A 17,471-nucleotide genomic window follows, 5' to 3' on the forward strand; every position below is an offset into this window, starting at 1 on the left:
ATGGCTGTTTTCCCAAAATTTCCTTGAGGTGCGCGGGGATGACGGATGAGGACTCTCTAAGGACTCTAGCAGGCAGCACTATTAACCTTTCCTATAAACATGCATGGCAACCAAGGAGGTAAGAATCGAGGAAAACCTCTAGGTATGCACAAATAAGGGGTGAGTGTCCCGATTTGCTCGGCTATTGATCAAGGAGATTACTATTTTTGAATCCCTTTCCAAGATTATATTGTCAACCCTCGGTATGGTTGTCATATAATCGAGTCTTTCCTATAGCTACCAAGTATGAGCTACAATGTCAAACGAAGTACCCCGTTCCAGCATTGGGTCCTCCATCTTTCATATTATTATCGAAATTGATTTTAAGAAAATTAGGATCTCAGATTTTTCTAGTTATCAACGACTCTTTCCTGGCAAGTATAAATTCTGAGGCATGGAGTATAAATCTCGTCAGAGTCACTTGGGAGCTTTAATCAATGTTCTTAACTAATCTATCATTTCCCAACCAAATATGATAAGCAACATAGCACAAACTAACCATCTTGTACTCCCACTGGTCTTTATAGTTGATTCTGAGCTGACCCGAGCCGATTGCCACCCCTCCTTTATTATATAACAAAACCACTACCAAGGTCTTTCGTAACCGACTCTTTTACACTGTTTGCCTACTTTGTGGTGGAGAAGAAACCAAAAAAGTAAGGGGAAATAGAGAAAGGAACTGAAAAGAAGAGCAAACTCTTGCTTGGATGCACAGGAAAGGAGAAGAGGAACGTTGACCATTTGTGCAGAAAAGTCGGAGAAGCCGCTTCTCATCAATTCAAAAAGGGTGCCGAGTTATTTGGAACATCTCTTTCCGCTATCGCATCCCCAGAGAACACAACTTGGCCCAATTTGTCAGTCAAAAATTGCAGCACTACTTCACACCTCTTGAATGATATCTCCGCTCTCTTCCTGGTTAATCAATAAAAACATATTCTGGATTAGGAACCCTGTAATTCAAACTTCCAAACTAAGCAAGCCATCGATGAAAAAAGGAGAGAAGTCAAGGTGCTAACTCACACAACATAGCGATCAATATAATGGTGCTAATGCTGGATCAGGAAATGTGCTCGACACAGGAAATTTTGAGACCATGGAGGAATATAACATGAATTGTTAGTGCAACAACAATGTAAGGAACCATGTGCTGCTTCGATGGTTACACAACCAAGAAGAGGAAATCAACACACCCAACACCTTGCAACTGCTACCTTCTTCTGCAGAGTAATTAGCACCATCTTATCATACTATGCTAGTTGATGCTCAGAACATGCTTTCTTGTTACAAAATGCTCTCATAAATTTCACCGCAATTCTGCCTCCAAAAAAATGTAGGATATGATAGTTAGAACGACAAACCAATGCCTGTAAGAAGAGTATGTCCGAGGTACAGCTGGAAAATATTTAGTAGTTAGTCAGCATTGCTGATGCTTCCCCTTTAATCACTTCTAATACCGTGTGTTATTTCTTGCACCCATGTTCCAATGTGGAGCTGCTCCAGAAAAATGGTAATTATGCTATTCAAGCTTCATTTTGCATGACTACCCATGGCACCTTTGTGCTGCTTTCAAGAATTAGGTTCCCGAAGGAAGATGAATGAATCACCAAGCGATCCTCATTAGCATTACCGATGCTACCAGGCCCTGTTATTCTGCTGAAATTACTGCTCTCTCTGTTATCCGATGCGTGTTGATACCAACCAAAACTTGTCTTAGATCCAAAATCCAGAACAGCCAATCTAGTTCTCAACATTTGGGGAGGCAACTTCCAAATTTTGTCATCCCTGATTGACACTACCTCCCAAGTATGCCTTAAGAACTGAAGTTTATGAGTCCGACAAGTTATGGCAGCTCCATCAACTTCTTCACTCTTTCTATACAACTGCAGAAACAGTGACATCAATAAGAGAAATTCTATCACCACCATCTTTTGGAAACCTAGTTCCACATGCAAATAGGTAAAATAAGAAGACTTAAGCTATGCTTTAAATTTGATACCTCTTTGGAAAAGAAGGTAGCAGCTCCTCTACAGCTTGAACAAGAACCTGAGCCTTCAAATCCTTCTTTGGAGTATTCAACAGAACTTCAGCACCTGATCACAAGAATAGGACACATTAGAACTTGTTTACTCAATAAACTTTGATATAATATTTATGGACAGAATTATAACAAAATATTTAACGAGGGATCTTAAAAATACCTTGTGAATCTACAGGAGATAATCCACCTCTAAGATAAGATCTTGTCATCGCATCCACATCTCTGCCTTCGAATTGCAGAAACTTCTCCAGCATAGAGCCAATTAGACGATGCGAAACTACAGCTGTCCTGTCACAGATATCCTGAACTGCTTTTTCACCCATGCTTGCTGTCCTCTGGAAAGAATTTTGAATATTAGGTTTTATCAACTTTTCAGGATCGTGCTGGAGAGCACTCATTTTATTATGCTCCAATTTAGTCTTTTTAAGGATAATGTCGGTTGTATTTCTAGCAGCTGCAGCAAGCTGAGAAGAGTCTATGCCGCTAGCAATGATAGGGGAAGATTTAGGTCTTGAATCCCCAATAGTCTCCGCTTCATCATTTGAACAAGAATCATATGTTTGCTTGTGTTCACAGTCATCAGAACCAGAGAAATAGTCACTTGCTGACAATTCAAAATCATCACTCTCGCTGCTCTCATCAGTTCCTAGCTCCCCTGAACATGCAACCCCACATTTTTCAACAATACTATGGTCTGGAATCAGGTCCAATATAATTTGCTTAAACTGACTGCTCACAGACAACACAGCCTCTACCTCCTCTTCCCTAGTCTCTTTGGAAAACATGCAGGGTTGATGCTTCAGCGTCTCATTGATAAAAGAAAGAGCACTTTGTACTTCCTTTGGAATATTTATTTCATCACATGCAAACAAATACTCCTTCAAATAATTTTTAAGAGCTATCCTGAAACTCCTCTTGGAAAGTTTAGCTTCTGGATCCACTAAAGGTTTCAAGGCTTTCAGATCAGCATATTTAAATTTAGGGAGTGACCATATAGCATTTAAAATTCCATGCTGCAAGCTTACTATATCTGATGAAAAGGGGTAAAATGTTGATGTGAGCATTTCAATACTTCCTGATTTCAGCTTGAGAGACAAAAGCATGACTGACAGTGCCTTAGCTAATCGTTCCGGCATGTCATCCCCTTCCTTAACTGCTGAAAGAGAATCTTCACATCTTTTCCTCACTCGTTTTAAAAGCATGTCCTTTTTAGAGCTATAATGGACAGGTGGAAATTGAGGGGCAACCGCTCGACCCTTGAGCCTTCTATTCATCGCAATGAGGTCCCGAAGAGGCATTTCACCAAGTCTTTCCAAGACCTTGTAAATAGTCGAAAGAAGAGGTGGAGAGATAGGAGCGGCGAGCATCAATTGTTTCTCCTGAAAATTGCATGGATTTCTGAAAATATCTGATAACTTTTTCAGTGCAGTTGGGTTACGTTTGCAATTTGATTCTGTGAAATATCTGCGAAGAAGATTCTTTATGACCTTTCTCCTCCTGGGACGGGTTTTCTCAAAGCTAACATTGTTGTTGCTGACTATGTTAGCCACAGCACAGAGTGCATCATTGTTCAAGTTGTTGATTATTAAGGAAAAAGTCTTTAAGTTGGATGGGTTTACAGAGTAACTCTCCATGTTATGCATGCCAAAGTGCTGCAGGTAGTCCTGAACCGCATGGTGTGTCCCTTGACTATCATGATCTGATCCAAAGCACCTCTCCACATTAGCTCTTACAATCTCGGAGGAAACCTGACAAAGGAAATGGTGTATAAGAGATAAAAATAGAAAAACAAATACATAATTGTTGATCATCTGAATGGGTAAAAACATCCAAGACCTTTATCAAGGGTCAAATTTGATGTACAGCATTTATTTGACATAAAACAAATCACAAAAAATTACAGTAGTTAAATTTTTAATTATAATGCCTTATAATGACAGTGCTTATTGCTTTTAAATAAACCCAGATCAGTGCTTATTGCTTTTATTGCTTATTACAATTCATTGGACCGTCTTCCTGTTGAGTTTCATAGTTATAATCAAGTGGAAACAGATTCAAGTACAAACTGAAACTAAAAGATCATGATATCAGATTCTTATTACAATCTACCTATTATCAGCAATAAAACATATCATACGCTTGAATAATAAGCTGATAACATTGAGACAGACTATTTTTTGTATATCAGGATATGTAAAAGTTGTCCAAACAAAGCCGAAGCACACCCACACACAAACTCTAATAGAATTCAACAACACAAACAACAAAGTCAGCTACCACGTGCTAAAAATTATCTAACATAACAATAACCAAACAATTTGGGCTAAAATTTCGAAGTTACTTTGAATAACATGGATACTTTTAAGATTTTAGAAGGTAATGCAGCTTGTTTGGTGGGAAATGAGAACCTAAGCTTCCTTCAAAATATCTTTAGGGCTTCTCAATAGAATAAACACCAGTTTGAATGCTAATACCAAGTTTAGGTTGGTGTAGCAATTTGGATTGATTCTGTAATTTTTCTGATGACATCAAACCATTTGCAACCTCTTAAAAGGATCAGTATTTATTGAAAGTGGAGAGAATTAATAGGAAAACAATAAGGAAAAGGCAATGCAAGGTCAGCATACAGACAGTTTGTCCACAAGGATTTGGACAAGAATCCTTATAAGCAAGCCATCCAAATCTTCAGGATCAGCCAATCACTTCCTTTTCTGAAGTTGCTGCATCAAAAGGCAAATTCCAGAGGTATTCATTTGGCATGAATCCTCCATAAATCAAGGAATAGATGCATAGCCAAGCACAGACACGCTTTTTGCATGCTTCGATGAAATAAAGCATCAAATTTGAAATTAAATTGTAGATCATAAATATTATTCAATAATGCATTTTGAATTACTTTACTTTATGGGATAAAGAAAGCCCATTGTTAAATCACCAATTATAGAATCTTACAAAGATTTAAGATTTATAACACATATTCACATACTATATGATTGATTTTTCTTGAACAGTAGCTCTTTTTTTTTTTTTGGGGGGGGGGGGGGGGGGGGGGGGTGGTTGCTGGGTGTTGTAAGGACATTTAAACTTCAAGCACAATCATGGAAAGGATGGTCATGTAATAACTAGTGCTTGGCAAGTGTTAGTACAGCGCCAAGGGGTATATAAAGTACCAGTTCGCTACAAGAATGGTATGGTATGCTTGGCATGAACATGTCCTCTTCAAAGCACACACTTGCATGCTCAAAGCATGCTTTCATATTTTCATCATATAAAACAAACAAAGTCCACTTAAATAATTGTTGTTACAAAAAAAGAAGCACCCATAAGGCAATAGATATAGAAGCAATCAGGGATTTAATCATGCAACATACATACATTTTATGCAAACTCTTAGCATCACAATCTCAATGAATTCACCTATGACCGCAGTCTCTTGTAGAAGAAACATTTGTGTCTTTTAGATTATTATTTGGTAAGGCATGGAATGGCAATGACCATGCTATTGTTATTTGTTTAAGTCAAATTTGGTAACATTTAAAACACAAGTGCATGAATTTCTCCCCATGACACCCACCCCCGCCCCGCACGTGGCTATTTGAGCAAGACCTAGGATTTACAACCTATAACTCCTCCAAGGTCAAGCCCTTGCGGGAGAGGTGCCAACCAATTGAGTAAACAATTGTTAGCCTCATTCATCAATACTTCAACCATCAAGATTTCAAACAAAGACATGTCATTGCACTCCTTCCCAAATGAATGATACAATTAGCACCAATCAGAGCTCAAATTTTTAGAGCTAAGCCATTTATGAAAAGTAAGTCAGCAACTAACCTCATGACTCCTAATGTGTGATTCCAGCAAATACCTGCACAGACACCACAAATATCTATCATATCTTTCTAGATTAGACTCTCACTTCTTGCAACAGATAGAACAAATCATAACAGATACCATCACTCAAAAAAAACAGCAATAATGGAAAGTAATCAAAACTCTCTATTGGACTCTTCTGTTTTGCCAATAAAAGGGTAACCATTAGATGTTCAGTTAGTTTTGAACTCTGATCCAAAAACCAAGGGAGAAAATCCAAGATCTTGGAATTGCAGATGACCATTCTGTATCAGTTTCTTAAGAGATCAATATTTTTCTATCATCTCCCTGTTATAGAAGAACTGATGTATATTATATAAAGCCGTCAAAAGACATAAAGCGTGTATAAGTTTTGGATAAATTTGTTTTAAAATCTAAAATATTAACATAAAAAATATGGGGTGGAAAAGATACCCATGCTACCGATTCAACCAATCAGGAACGCATTGAAGAAATCTTGAAAACAAGTCCAATATGTTCTGATTCATTGAGCCTACAAGATTTTGGGATAGGAATTGAATATTCTGGCTGGCTTCAAAAATACAGTAATGATGCAAAAGAAAATAAACTAAAAATCCAACTATATCAAAGATAAAATGGATTTGTTAGCACTCAACAATAACGAGCAATTTTGCACTGCACAGAAAGGAGCATGAACCCTATTAATTTCCTACAACCGCTGTTCTACTAAATAAAAATTTTATAATACATCTAACCCTTCCCAAACCCTACAATGGAAGGGAACCTCGTGGGCTGGGCTTCCGTTTTTTAAAAATTTTGTAATATGGGTCTTCATATTAAAAGGCTTGTGTCCTATCACAGTTTCAGCTAACTCTAAACAGATCAGTTTCATTTAAATCTATTATGGATGTTCACCATTCTCACATCCAGAATTTCAGTGTTTCAGTATGCTGCCATTGTTCCTCCATTTTTGGACCCTTATACACTAATCCATGTCCCAGCCTAGAGGTCGGAAAACAATAATTTTGGCTGAAGATTCATACTGAGAAGAAGCATCTTGTCAAAAACTAATCAAGGCTAAAGCTCAAACAAGACAGAAATTCATGCACGAAAAGTAATAGCAAGATGAACCTAGGGATATGCATCAAACATATCAAAGACTCGTCAGGTAGAGTTGCTGAAAGCCTCTGTATCATAATCCACATTACATACCAACTTTTTCCAGACTCAATAAACAGTTTATACATGGTTGATAATTTCCCTTTTTTACATATTCCTCATAAGACAAATCTTACATGCAATAGCTAAATCATAGAGGAGCAAAGTAACAAAGCATGTATACAGAACTCTATGAGTATGAGTGGATGCTTAGTTACAGCTTTGCTAACCTTAATTAACCACTTAGTGTACCCATAAAGGGAATATAGTAAGAAGGTGATAGATAAAAGCTTAACTAGAACATCAATATGGAAATAGTTGCACATGAACTGAGCACAAATAATCAATTATTTCATCATAAAAGAACCATATACTAACACAATCTTTCAGATATCAAATCCTTATGGTCCTAAGCATGGTTAATTGTACAGCCTCGAACCATTCGATTCAAGGTGTGTCGAACCGAACTAACAGATAACCAGGACAATTAACCCTATCGGCACTATAAACAAGCCGAACCCAATTAAAAAGGCTCCCCGATTAGCCCTTTTCATTAAACAGGCTAAACCCAATCCCTCCCCGTTAGCACGTTGATTAAATAGGTGTAATAACCCCAAAATATTTTTTTTTAATAAAAAAGGGATAGAATAGTCCTTTAAAATTGATATAAGGGGTAAAATTGAAAGGAAGTAAAGATAATGGCATAGTTGTAGATATGTTGAAGTGTTAGGGGCAAAATGAGAAATTAATAATATAAATAAAGGGTGAATAGTATTCTGATGGGACTTAAATGGGGCTTGAGCTGGCTCAGGGAGTGAAACAGAGAGGAGAGGGGGAGGGTTCTCAGACGGCAACAGAGAGGAAGAAAAAGAAGGAGAGGAAAGGAAAGGAAGAAAGAAAGAGAAAGAAGAAGAAGAAAAAGAAAAGGAAGGAGATCCCGGTTGCGTTGCCAGCTGAAGGAAAAAACGTAGATCTCCTTTCCCTCTACGCAAGGACCTCGATTTCCAAAAAGAAAAAGATAAATATCCATCTCTATCTAGTCTTTTGATGATATTAGGCTATACAAAGGGTGGATGTAGTCTAGAGGGGTCAGATAAGGGTTGTAGAGGTGGTTAAAAGAGGAAGAATTGGATTTCGACAAATTTTTCCGGCACTACGGAAAAACTGTATCGAAGTCCCAACTTCGGTGAATTATTTTGGGGGTCAATCGGCCTCCGATGGGGATGCATGTTACCATTTTGGAAACCCCAATGAGTGTAGAATATTGGGTATAAATTTCATAAAATTTGGAGTTTGGAAAGTGGACCAAAATCGGGATGAAATAACCCGCTGTCGGTCCGGATTACTGTTCATCCGGGTGGGAAATAAGAAATTTCATGCCATAATAGGGTATTAAGCCTAGATTAGGCTAAGAGAGACCTTGTACTCGTGCAAGGGAGTCCCTAATACACATAAATGATGAGTTAATTAATAGAAAAAGAAAAAAAGAAAGAAAAGATTTAGGAAACGGGGGAGTTGAATCAATTAAAGTTCCCTATATTATAATTGGCACGTAGATTATAGCCCTTGATAAAAAACTAAATATATTGTAAATGCATGTATCAGTTGGGCAAGAAGCTAGGGAACAAGAGGAAGAAGTTCCCCACTGCCAGCTATAGATTTTTGGAGGCGTATCAGGGCTGTGCCAGATTGACAGGTGAGTGGGAGTTTGTACTTTGCACCATGAGCACATTCCTTATTTATTTTTATGAATGTTGCCAAGTGTGACTTGATTCCACCTGAGCTTATTGATTAATTGTTGTAATAGATTCCTCTATAATCTTGATTCTTCATGCTTGATTATTCTGTACATGCATTTGAGGAAACATTGAGAGGAATTACGAGGGGTTGATGAGTAATCAAATTGATTCTGAATTGTGAAATGATTTCTTTTGTAAATTGATTTCATTTCCTCCATTTCAAAGACTTGTAGAGCCCTTTTCAGTGGTATATTGAGTTGCATTGCGCTCCCATGATTCCTCACTCCCAACCCTGATGTTAGTTATGATTGGGTCGTGGCCGAGTGAGTGGTAGTCTTGATTATGCTCCTTTTTAGTAGAGTATTGGGAGGGTGCATTATGGCATTCATGCATGGCTTGGCAGTATCTGCAGGACACCTATAGTCGATGGGGTTGAACATCGGCCTTTGTGCACATAGTAGCCTTCTGGGTGGGCGGAGCCCAGTCCCTTCCTAGGGGGGACACGGCCCTAGGTGTAGGATCGGCCGGTCCTACGACTTATATTCTGCTTGCCGCCGGATATAGTAAGACCCCGCGAGGTGCAGTATGGCTTTCCGCGGATGTAGAATTCCCGCGAGGTGCCGTTTAGTATATAGATGTGAGATGGATTTCTGTTCTGGATACTGGCCAGCATTTACATGATCAGTGTAGTATCTTATCCTGCATATGCATGTGACAGTGGGGAGTTGTTGCTGGTTCGCCTGGGGCGTAAAACCCACCTCCCGACAGCTGTCTAGCATTTACATTATCAGTATGGTGTCTTATCCTGCATATGCATGTGACAGTGGGGAGTTGTTGCTGGTTCGCCTGGGGCGTAAAGCCCACCTCCCGACAGCTGTCCAGTGATGATTTACATATTGGTGTGGTGATGTATGCATATGGCAGTAGGGAGTTATTGCTGGTTCGCCTGGGGCGTAAAACCCACCTCCCGATAGCTATCTTGTTGATGATTCAGCCTATTGACACCTGATTTATATGATTCAGTACTATGACCTGTTGAGCATATTCATGTTATCATACATACTTATTTGATTATTCTATATATGCTCCAGATGAGTTGATTAGGATTGTGATGATTTACTCCTTATTTCTTATGTTGAGTTATGTGTATCCTGTTCTTGACGACTGCTCATATGCTCTTTAGATTTCACCTCGAGCCATGATTATATCTTGTCTCATGTGCATAGTACTCTCTACTCCACTCACTGAGTATTCATATACTCACTCCCCAGTTTGGTGTTTTTGATTGCAGGGCAGGTATTGTATAGAGAGGAGCAGGATTAGTGGTTGCCTGCTAGCTGTGCCGCTCCATAGTATAATATAATGTAGATAGAGGTTTATACATTTTGGTGTATTATAAACCTTCTGTCGTATATAGTGTATAGTTATAGTCATAGATCCTATTGTGGATATGGGTTTGACCATGGATGGAATGGAAACCAGATTTTTATGCAGTTGAGTTATATGCCTGTGATGATGTATTGATATATATTGTCCAGATTCGTTATGTGACAGGTTATGTGATTGCTGCTCTGACAGGTAGTGTGTTGTATGTATTGAGATAATCCTGACAGGTCACTATAGAAAAAGTGATCGTTTTGTGCATGTATCATGCCAAAATTTTCAAGATTTATTGATGATTGATAGGTAGTAGGGTTCTACGCGGTGGCTGGTGGCCTTATGCCTACCCGCACCCTAGGACCGTCGCGGCGGCCCGCCGAGAACGGGGCGGGGGTCGTGACAATAGGTCACACCCCAGCCTCGATTTACGATTAACTCCCACCCCGAGTTCTTCAAAACCCTACTTGTCCGTCGTCACTGCCCCATCGCAGATCCCCTCAGCCCCTTCACCTCCTCCTCCACCCCCCCTCCCCCCTTCCCTCTTACTCCCCTGTGCAGCCCTTCGAAACCCTTGAATCTCTCCTACCTCCAATTGCCGCTGCCAAAGCCCTCCTCCTCCTTCATCCGACCTTTCTCTTGCTCCCCGTCCTTCCCCGGCTATGGCCGCCGAACTTGGGAGACCAACCAGGTGAGTCCCTCACCCTCTCTCTCTCTCTCCCCCTCCCTCTCCTTCTTCTCCTCCCCCCTCTCCCTTTTTGTCTTCCTCTCCAGCTCTCTCCCTCTCCCTCCCCATAGTTCCAGTACACTGCAGTTCAATATGGTACGAACTGGTACTGTACCGCACCGGGCATCGGGCACCAGCCATCACGCCTGTCGGTATTTGTTTTGCCATCCTTGGTCCTAAAAACTCCAAGCGACTCCTTTCTATTCAACTTGCCAGAATATCACATGTCCATTTTGCTTACAAAAACTGGTATTGATGATCGTACGTGATTTGAGTCTCCATATCAGGAACCAGTACAATACCTTACAGAGTCCTATGTATTAGGATGTGTCTATTATTGGTTTTACTAGAGCATTTAACAAACAAAAAGGATTTGCTATGTTCCTAAGTTCTAACAAAATAATATACTAAGAGGCAAATTTATGAAACATGTCTATGATTTGAGCCAAAGTCACACTTTTAAGTCATAAAAGAAGCACAATTTACAAAAATATCCATCAAAAGATTAATTTAAATGGATCCCAAATAAAAACCATCCCAATTGGTTAAGACTTGGTTTGCAGGATTCTAGAATTCTTTTATTCCAGTAGAATCCTAAGAGAACTAACAATCATATATGTGATGGCAAATGCCTGATACTAATAACAACACCAAGCAGAAGAATTCTAGTAAGGAAGAGGATAATATTTCTGTGCTTCATTCCTAACAAATGTTCCATTCTCTTAAGTGACGGAAGAAATCTAATTTCTAAAAGATATTGGCATCATAGACTTAAGGATCTAAATTCTCATCCCTAGTGTACCATATATAAATTATCTGCACAGTGAATGAATACAGTTGAGTGTGCATTCCTCTGCCGATGCATATTTACAATATTGATGCATCTCACCTTGGTATGAATTGAGTAGGATTAATACATTGTTTCATACAGGTGGTTGACATCTCACCTCCTCATTTTAACTTGCAGGTGACCATTCTGAACAGCCTTTTCTTATATACATAGTCTAGAACTCTTCCCTGCTGAATTTACTTTTATGAGGACTTGAAGATCCAAACTTCAAAAACATGATGATGATTTTTTAAAAGGAAATCATCATTTGGTATCAATCTAAAGGTCAAACTCACGAAATCATATAGTATATAAGCTTCTAACAGTACCACCAACATATGGCCTTCCTGTAGTATTTGTAGTATTTGTACAACAATTGTTTCTAGTTCTGAAGGGGCAAGAAAGTCTGCAGAATGCCTTTAAAATATAAGTTCTAGCTCTCCTCAGATCCTGGGCTCTCCAATCTCCATCCAGACAACAGTAAATCTAGACATTTAGATGTAGTTACCCTCATATATGACAAAGAAGAAAACTGAAATCATATGTTAGTTATGTAGGTTTGATTTCAATTAACTTTAGGGGAAGCAGAAATATTTGGTATATTTGGGTTGAGTAGGGGGGGAACTAGGATTACATGTCAACACCTAGTTGCATTTTGGATCCTCAAAACCTGATATAACTAGTCCAAAATGTGCATTTTGGATGAAATTTCAATCATACAATAAATAGAGGACAAAAAAGCACAATTTATAATTTTATTGCATACCATAAGATCCATTTTTCCTTTTACATATTAGAGGTCTGTAATCATAGTACCAATAAAAAGTGAAAAGCACCAACAGGATAACCTCTGAATATCCTGTAAATTAATATCGCAGCGAAATATAAGGATTGTCAGACTAGACCCAGCTGACACATCCTTGAAATTTTCTCCACATGTGGTATATTTAAATCTGATGAATCAAATGTAGGATTTATATATCACAAAAGCTACAGATAAAAATTAGGCAAATCTTGCAATATTAAATCAATAACATAAATTGTTCAGACAGCCTCAACCATTTAACAACCTATATACCCAGCAGAGGCCGTCCATTAAGCATGGCAAGAAATCTGAAGTGCCGCCGCCAGCTCATCTTATGGACAACCAAGCATCGAACGGAAAGATTTCTATGCATTACAAGCTGGTCCTCATTTCACTGAGGAAATGCCATTAGCAAAGCAGAAAATTTTTTATAAAGCCAGGCCTGCGGTGCATAAGTTTAACTCATTTAACCAATTGTAAATACGTAGGCATTCTTTTGTAGAGGCAGCAGCACCTAAAATTTGGAGCAACATTTGTGTGACAAATCATTATGTAATGCAGGGGTATCAATTAATATATTGGTGCAAAACCTATTACTCAATAAGTTTGAAGGAACAAGGCCCCATAACAATCATACATAAGTCCATTGAACAAGAATAAACAAGCTTCCTTTATAACCCAAATCTCTACAAATTGTTTTGCTGCAGGATCTCAATCAGTCTCAACATGGCTGACAGGCTAAATTGATGGCACCATCAAAAAAATTTTAGGATAGTATGCTATTTATTAGATTGGAAGGAAAAAAAATGATCACTTACGCATCTGTCAAAAACTTTGGTCTTTTGGACTTCTTTTGACTGCCCTCGGATGTAGACATGATTGCAGGTTGCAGCAACCACCTGCACAGGGACCATATGCTATTTCTTATCAGCTAAATGAAATATTTAAAATATTTTGAACTTTTACAAACCGAAAAACATCTTCTAGATAACTCATTAAACCACAAGCAAATCACATATAAATAAGGTTAGATTTATGACCTCTGTAATTTCATACTGTCAAGGGTGGTACGGCAACCAATTTAGCATTTTCATCTCCTTTCTTTCATAGTTAAAATCTTCAGACATTCAAATTCCTAGATGCTTCTGCTACTCTCTTCTATTGAAACTATGTTTTTCACGAACCCATTTCTGATTGAATTAACTTACTTTTTTCATTTTCACCCTTCAAACATATCTTTCATATATAAATTCAAAAACAAACCCCAAATACTCAAATTCATGCCAATATATAAAAACTTATATAACTTTGATTAGATGCTTCCTCACAATTACATTTCATATTCCTTCTGTATCTCTGATTCCTCATTCTGTCTCTATGGTATACACTATGAATTAAGTGATATCTGATTTGTGAAATAGATGCAATATGGTATCATTTAATATCATTGGGCGCTCCATCATAAAGAGCTTGCACAAAAATTGGACAAATTGGCAGAAATGACCTGGCTAGATGATAATATTTTAGATTGGTTGGAGGCAAACATTTCACAAACACTGTTTTCATTTCTCATATGGTAAGAAATGCTTAACAGCCACGTTTGTGTGTGTGTGTGTGTGTGTCTTTGGTTAATGTCTAACTGGTCACAACAAAAATAGACTGCCATATGATGTAACAAAAATAGACTGCCATATGATGTTTCTTTATCGACAAACTCAAGTTTGCAAAGCATGTGTAAACTGAACTTCTATCTAAAAATCAAAAAATAAACCAAAACATGCTGCAAAATTCATCATCACACAAACAAATATATCGGTTGACTAAAATAAACATGATGCAGACAAGTATTGTTCTGCTATGGCACTATTATAGAGTCATGCCATATTATTATGAGGGGTATATCCTTTCAAGAGGTTGGCATTTACCAAGCTTCGTAGCTTGGATTGGCAACACAAACAACCAACAATAGCTGTTTCTTGTTTTCCAATTTTGCTCCCAATATTTTAGGGAATGTACTACTGACTGCAAAGTGCTTAAAAATCTAGGGCTTCTCAGTTTAATTTAGAGATCATATTCTTTGCGCAGTGTAACCATACCTTCAGCATAGTCACAAAGAACTCATCCATCATCAAAAACAGAAATAATTAAATAAATAGAGCACAAATTTTTCAGTGAATTAGAGGAAAAGCGATGGAACTTTATGCAATGAAAAAAGAGAGTGGCGTTCGAAAAACCTCCTTTTCTTATCTAGCTGATCATCCTTATTCCAGAGGAGCGACCATAACCTTTTAGCATCTTGAACTGATACCTCCATCGCTTAATCTGTTTTTTTTTAAGAATCGGAAAAATGAACAGCACATATCAAGAAACCAGGGGACAAAAGTGGAGCGAACGGCAAGAAAGTAAAACAAATTACGTACATCATCAAGGTGTTACTAGATAAAATGCCTCGCCACTAGATTGAATGAAACCCAACACCGAAATCGAGAAACCAAGCGAGAGAGATCGCAAAAAAGACTAGACAATTTGACGTGCGATAAGGAAATCTAAAACGAGATGGAAAGAATCTAAGAAGATTGTAAAAAAAATAAATAGAAAAGGGATTTGATTAGAAAAATTTTTTTTTTTTTAAACAAAAAGGCGTTTGTGCGTCTCTCTTTCAAGTTCGTAAGGGATGGAGCTTTTCATACAAGGGCGAGAGACTGAGATGGGCGGCGCGATCCGACAGCTCCTCTTATTCGCGTTTGGTCGGCGTCGGCTGGCGGGGATCGCCGGGTTTTACCGATGAACACCCCACCGCTCTGCTGATCGAGAAGAATAAGAAGGAGAGGGCGGTGCCGGCCGAAGAAGAAGAAGGCGAAGAACGCAATCCCGACGAGGCCTTCGTCAGGGCTTCAATCTATTAGTGCTTCCTTCTTTTCTTCTAATATTGCCACCGGCTCGGGTCCGAGTCAATTGAGCCGCTGACAGTTTGAACCGTTTGGGTTCGGCGGTTCAACCAGGTTTTATGTAATGCTAGGTTTGGACCAGAGCCGTCTGGTAGCCTAGTTGGTGAGATAGATTGCAGGGCTCACTTGGCCCTATTTGAGATTACTATTGGTAGTAGAGTTTTTAGAAGTAAATTTTTAAAGATAGACATTTTATTAAAAGCTACTTACAGTTTGGTAACTACGTTTCTAAAGTACTATAAAACTATAATATATGTTTCGTAATCAAAATAAGAAAATGCTTTTAGTATAATAAAATAATAATAAAAAATATTGCATAGCATTACATAGTAAAATATAATACAATATAATATTATATATTAAAATATTATTGTTTTGTATAATATTATTATAATATAGTGTAATATAATATTGATTACTACAATATAAGAATATAACATAATATGATATAGTAATGTATTATTAGTAGAACAATATTACTATAATATAATATAACACTATTATAATTGTAATATAATATAATATAATATTGTCTTGTAATATAATATGATAATATAATATAATATAACGAATTAGAAAGAATGGAAACCAGAAGCACGACCGAGGTCTAATCAAATAATAGGTTATATATATATATTATTTGATATTATTATATATATACTCAATAATAATTATACTAATATTATAATACAATCATATAGTAGAATATAATATCATGTAATATAATCCAATATATTATCATTTATATTATTAATCATATATTATAATATAATAATAATAATAATATAATATATTATCATAATACTATTATTATTATTATTATTATTATTATAATATAAAATTATGATTGTAATAATATATATGTCTATATATACATATATGGACATGTATGTATATAAATATACATATAAATGTACCTATTATATATATATATATTATAATATATATATTATGTATAATAATATATTATTATATGATATGATATATTATAGTATATTTATAGTATAATAATATATTATGATATGATATGATATGATATAAGATGTAATCATAAAATTTGTTGGTGGGCATTTTGGTTATCAGAAAAAATTTATTAAAATCAAAATAGCTTGCTGACATTGGTCATAAAGCACTTTTGAGGAGAAGGTCCAATAAGAACTTTTCCGAGATAAACCTTTTCAGCTTTCTACAACATAATATATTTTTACTCTATTATTATATTATAGTATATTTATTGTATAATAAAATATTACGATACGGTATGACATAAGATGTAATCAGAAGATTTGTTAGTGGGCATTTTGGTCATCAGAAAAATTTTATTAAAATTAAGATAGTTTTCTGACATTGGTCAAAAAGCATTTTTGGAAAGAAACTCCAAAATAGAACTTTTCCTAGATAGACCTTTTAGCTTTCTAGCAAAGCCAAAATAGCTTTCTGATTTTTTACTAAACGCCACTATTAGTTGAGTTTGAAAACACTAATAAGAAATGGCGCTCCTCTAAATAGCTTTGACCTCTGAAATTTTGGTTAAGGCATGATTTATTAGTAAAACTATGGAGAAAAATATTAAGCACTTTTATTTTAGTTTTCTAGATTAATTTTTTAAAATTTCTCTTATTTACATATTAGTGCGTGTCTTTTCTGTATTTATATTTTAATCTTTGTAATTTTGTAACTTATTACTTATGAATCCTATATGTTAAATTAATTAAACTGGTTATATTCCTCGGACACTGTTAATTTCATTTCTGCTGCACATTGTTGAAAGAGGGACGTACTTTTAAGCAAAAAAAAAAAAGGGACGTCCTCTTCTTAGGAAGTGAGTTCAAGCGAGGCTGGGCTCTTCCCATCTCTCAGTTTGCATTATTTGAGCAGGGGTATACCTTTTATATCATAGATGTCAGCGTGTTGTATGAAGATTGATTAATTATGTCCAATAATTCAGTCATTTTGCTGCTATTATGGATTTTTTTTCTG

The 17,471-nt window shown here is 36.8% G+C and overlaps 1 protein-coding gene across 4 annotated transcripts; it reads right to left on the reverse strand.

Moving 5' to 3' along the window:
• Positions 1 to 468: 468 nt before the first annotated feature.
• LOC103714816 lies at positions 469 to 15,438 on the reverse strand. 4 transcript variants are annotated; one of them, XM_008802254.4, is made up of 9 exons: positions 15,234 to 15,438; positions 14,778 to 14,865; positions 13,362 to 13,442; positions 6,362 to 6,440; positions 5,909 to 5,942; positions 2,238 to 3,825; positions 2,036 to 2,129; positions 1,060 to 1,919; positions 469 to 951 (listed from the first exon to the last, which is right to left on the reverse strand). In XM_008802254.4, the coding sequence occupies exons 6-8, from the start codon at positions 3,718 to 3,720 to the stop codon at positions 1,880 to 1,882; spliced, it is 1,617 nt and encodes a 538-aa protein (XP_008800476.1). In that variant the 5' UTR covers positions 3,721 to 3,825; positions 5,909 to 5,942; positions 6,362 to 6,440; positions 13,362 to 13,442; positions 14,778 to 14,865; positions 15,234 to 15,438; the 3' UTR covers positions 469 to 951; positions 1,060 to 1,879. The 4 variants fall into 4 exon arrangements, with proteins under 4 accessions (XP_008800476.1, XP_008800458.1, XP_026663506.1 ...); XM_008802236.4 differs by lacking the exon at positions 6,362 to 6,440; XM_026807705.1 differs by lacking the exons at positions 14,778 to 14,865; positions 15,234 to 15,438 and having other exon boundaries at positions 13,362 to 13,458.
• Positions 15,439 to 17,471: the final 2,033 nt, after the last annotated feature.

Source organism: Phoenix dactylifera, chromosome 14 (assembly GCF_009389715.1).
Source record: "Phoenix dactylifera cultivar Barhee BC4 chromosome 14, palm_55x_up_171113_PBpolish2nd_filt_p, whole genome shotgun sequence".
Lineage (NCBI taxonomy): Eukaryota > Viridiplantae > Streptophyta > Magnoliopsida > Arecales > Arecaceae > Phoenix > Phoenix dactylifera.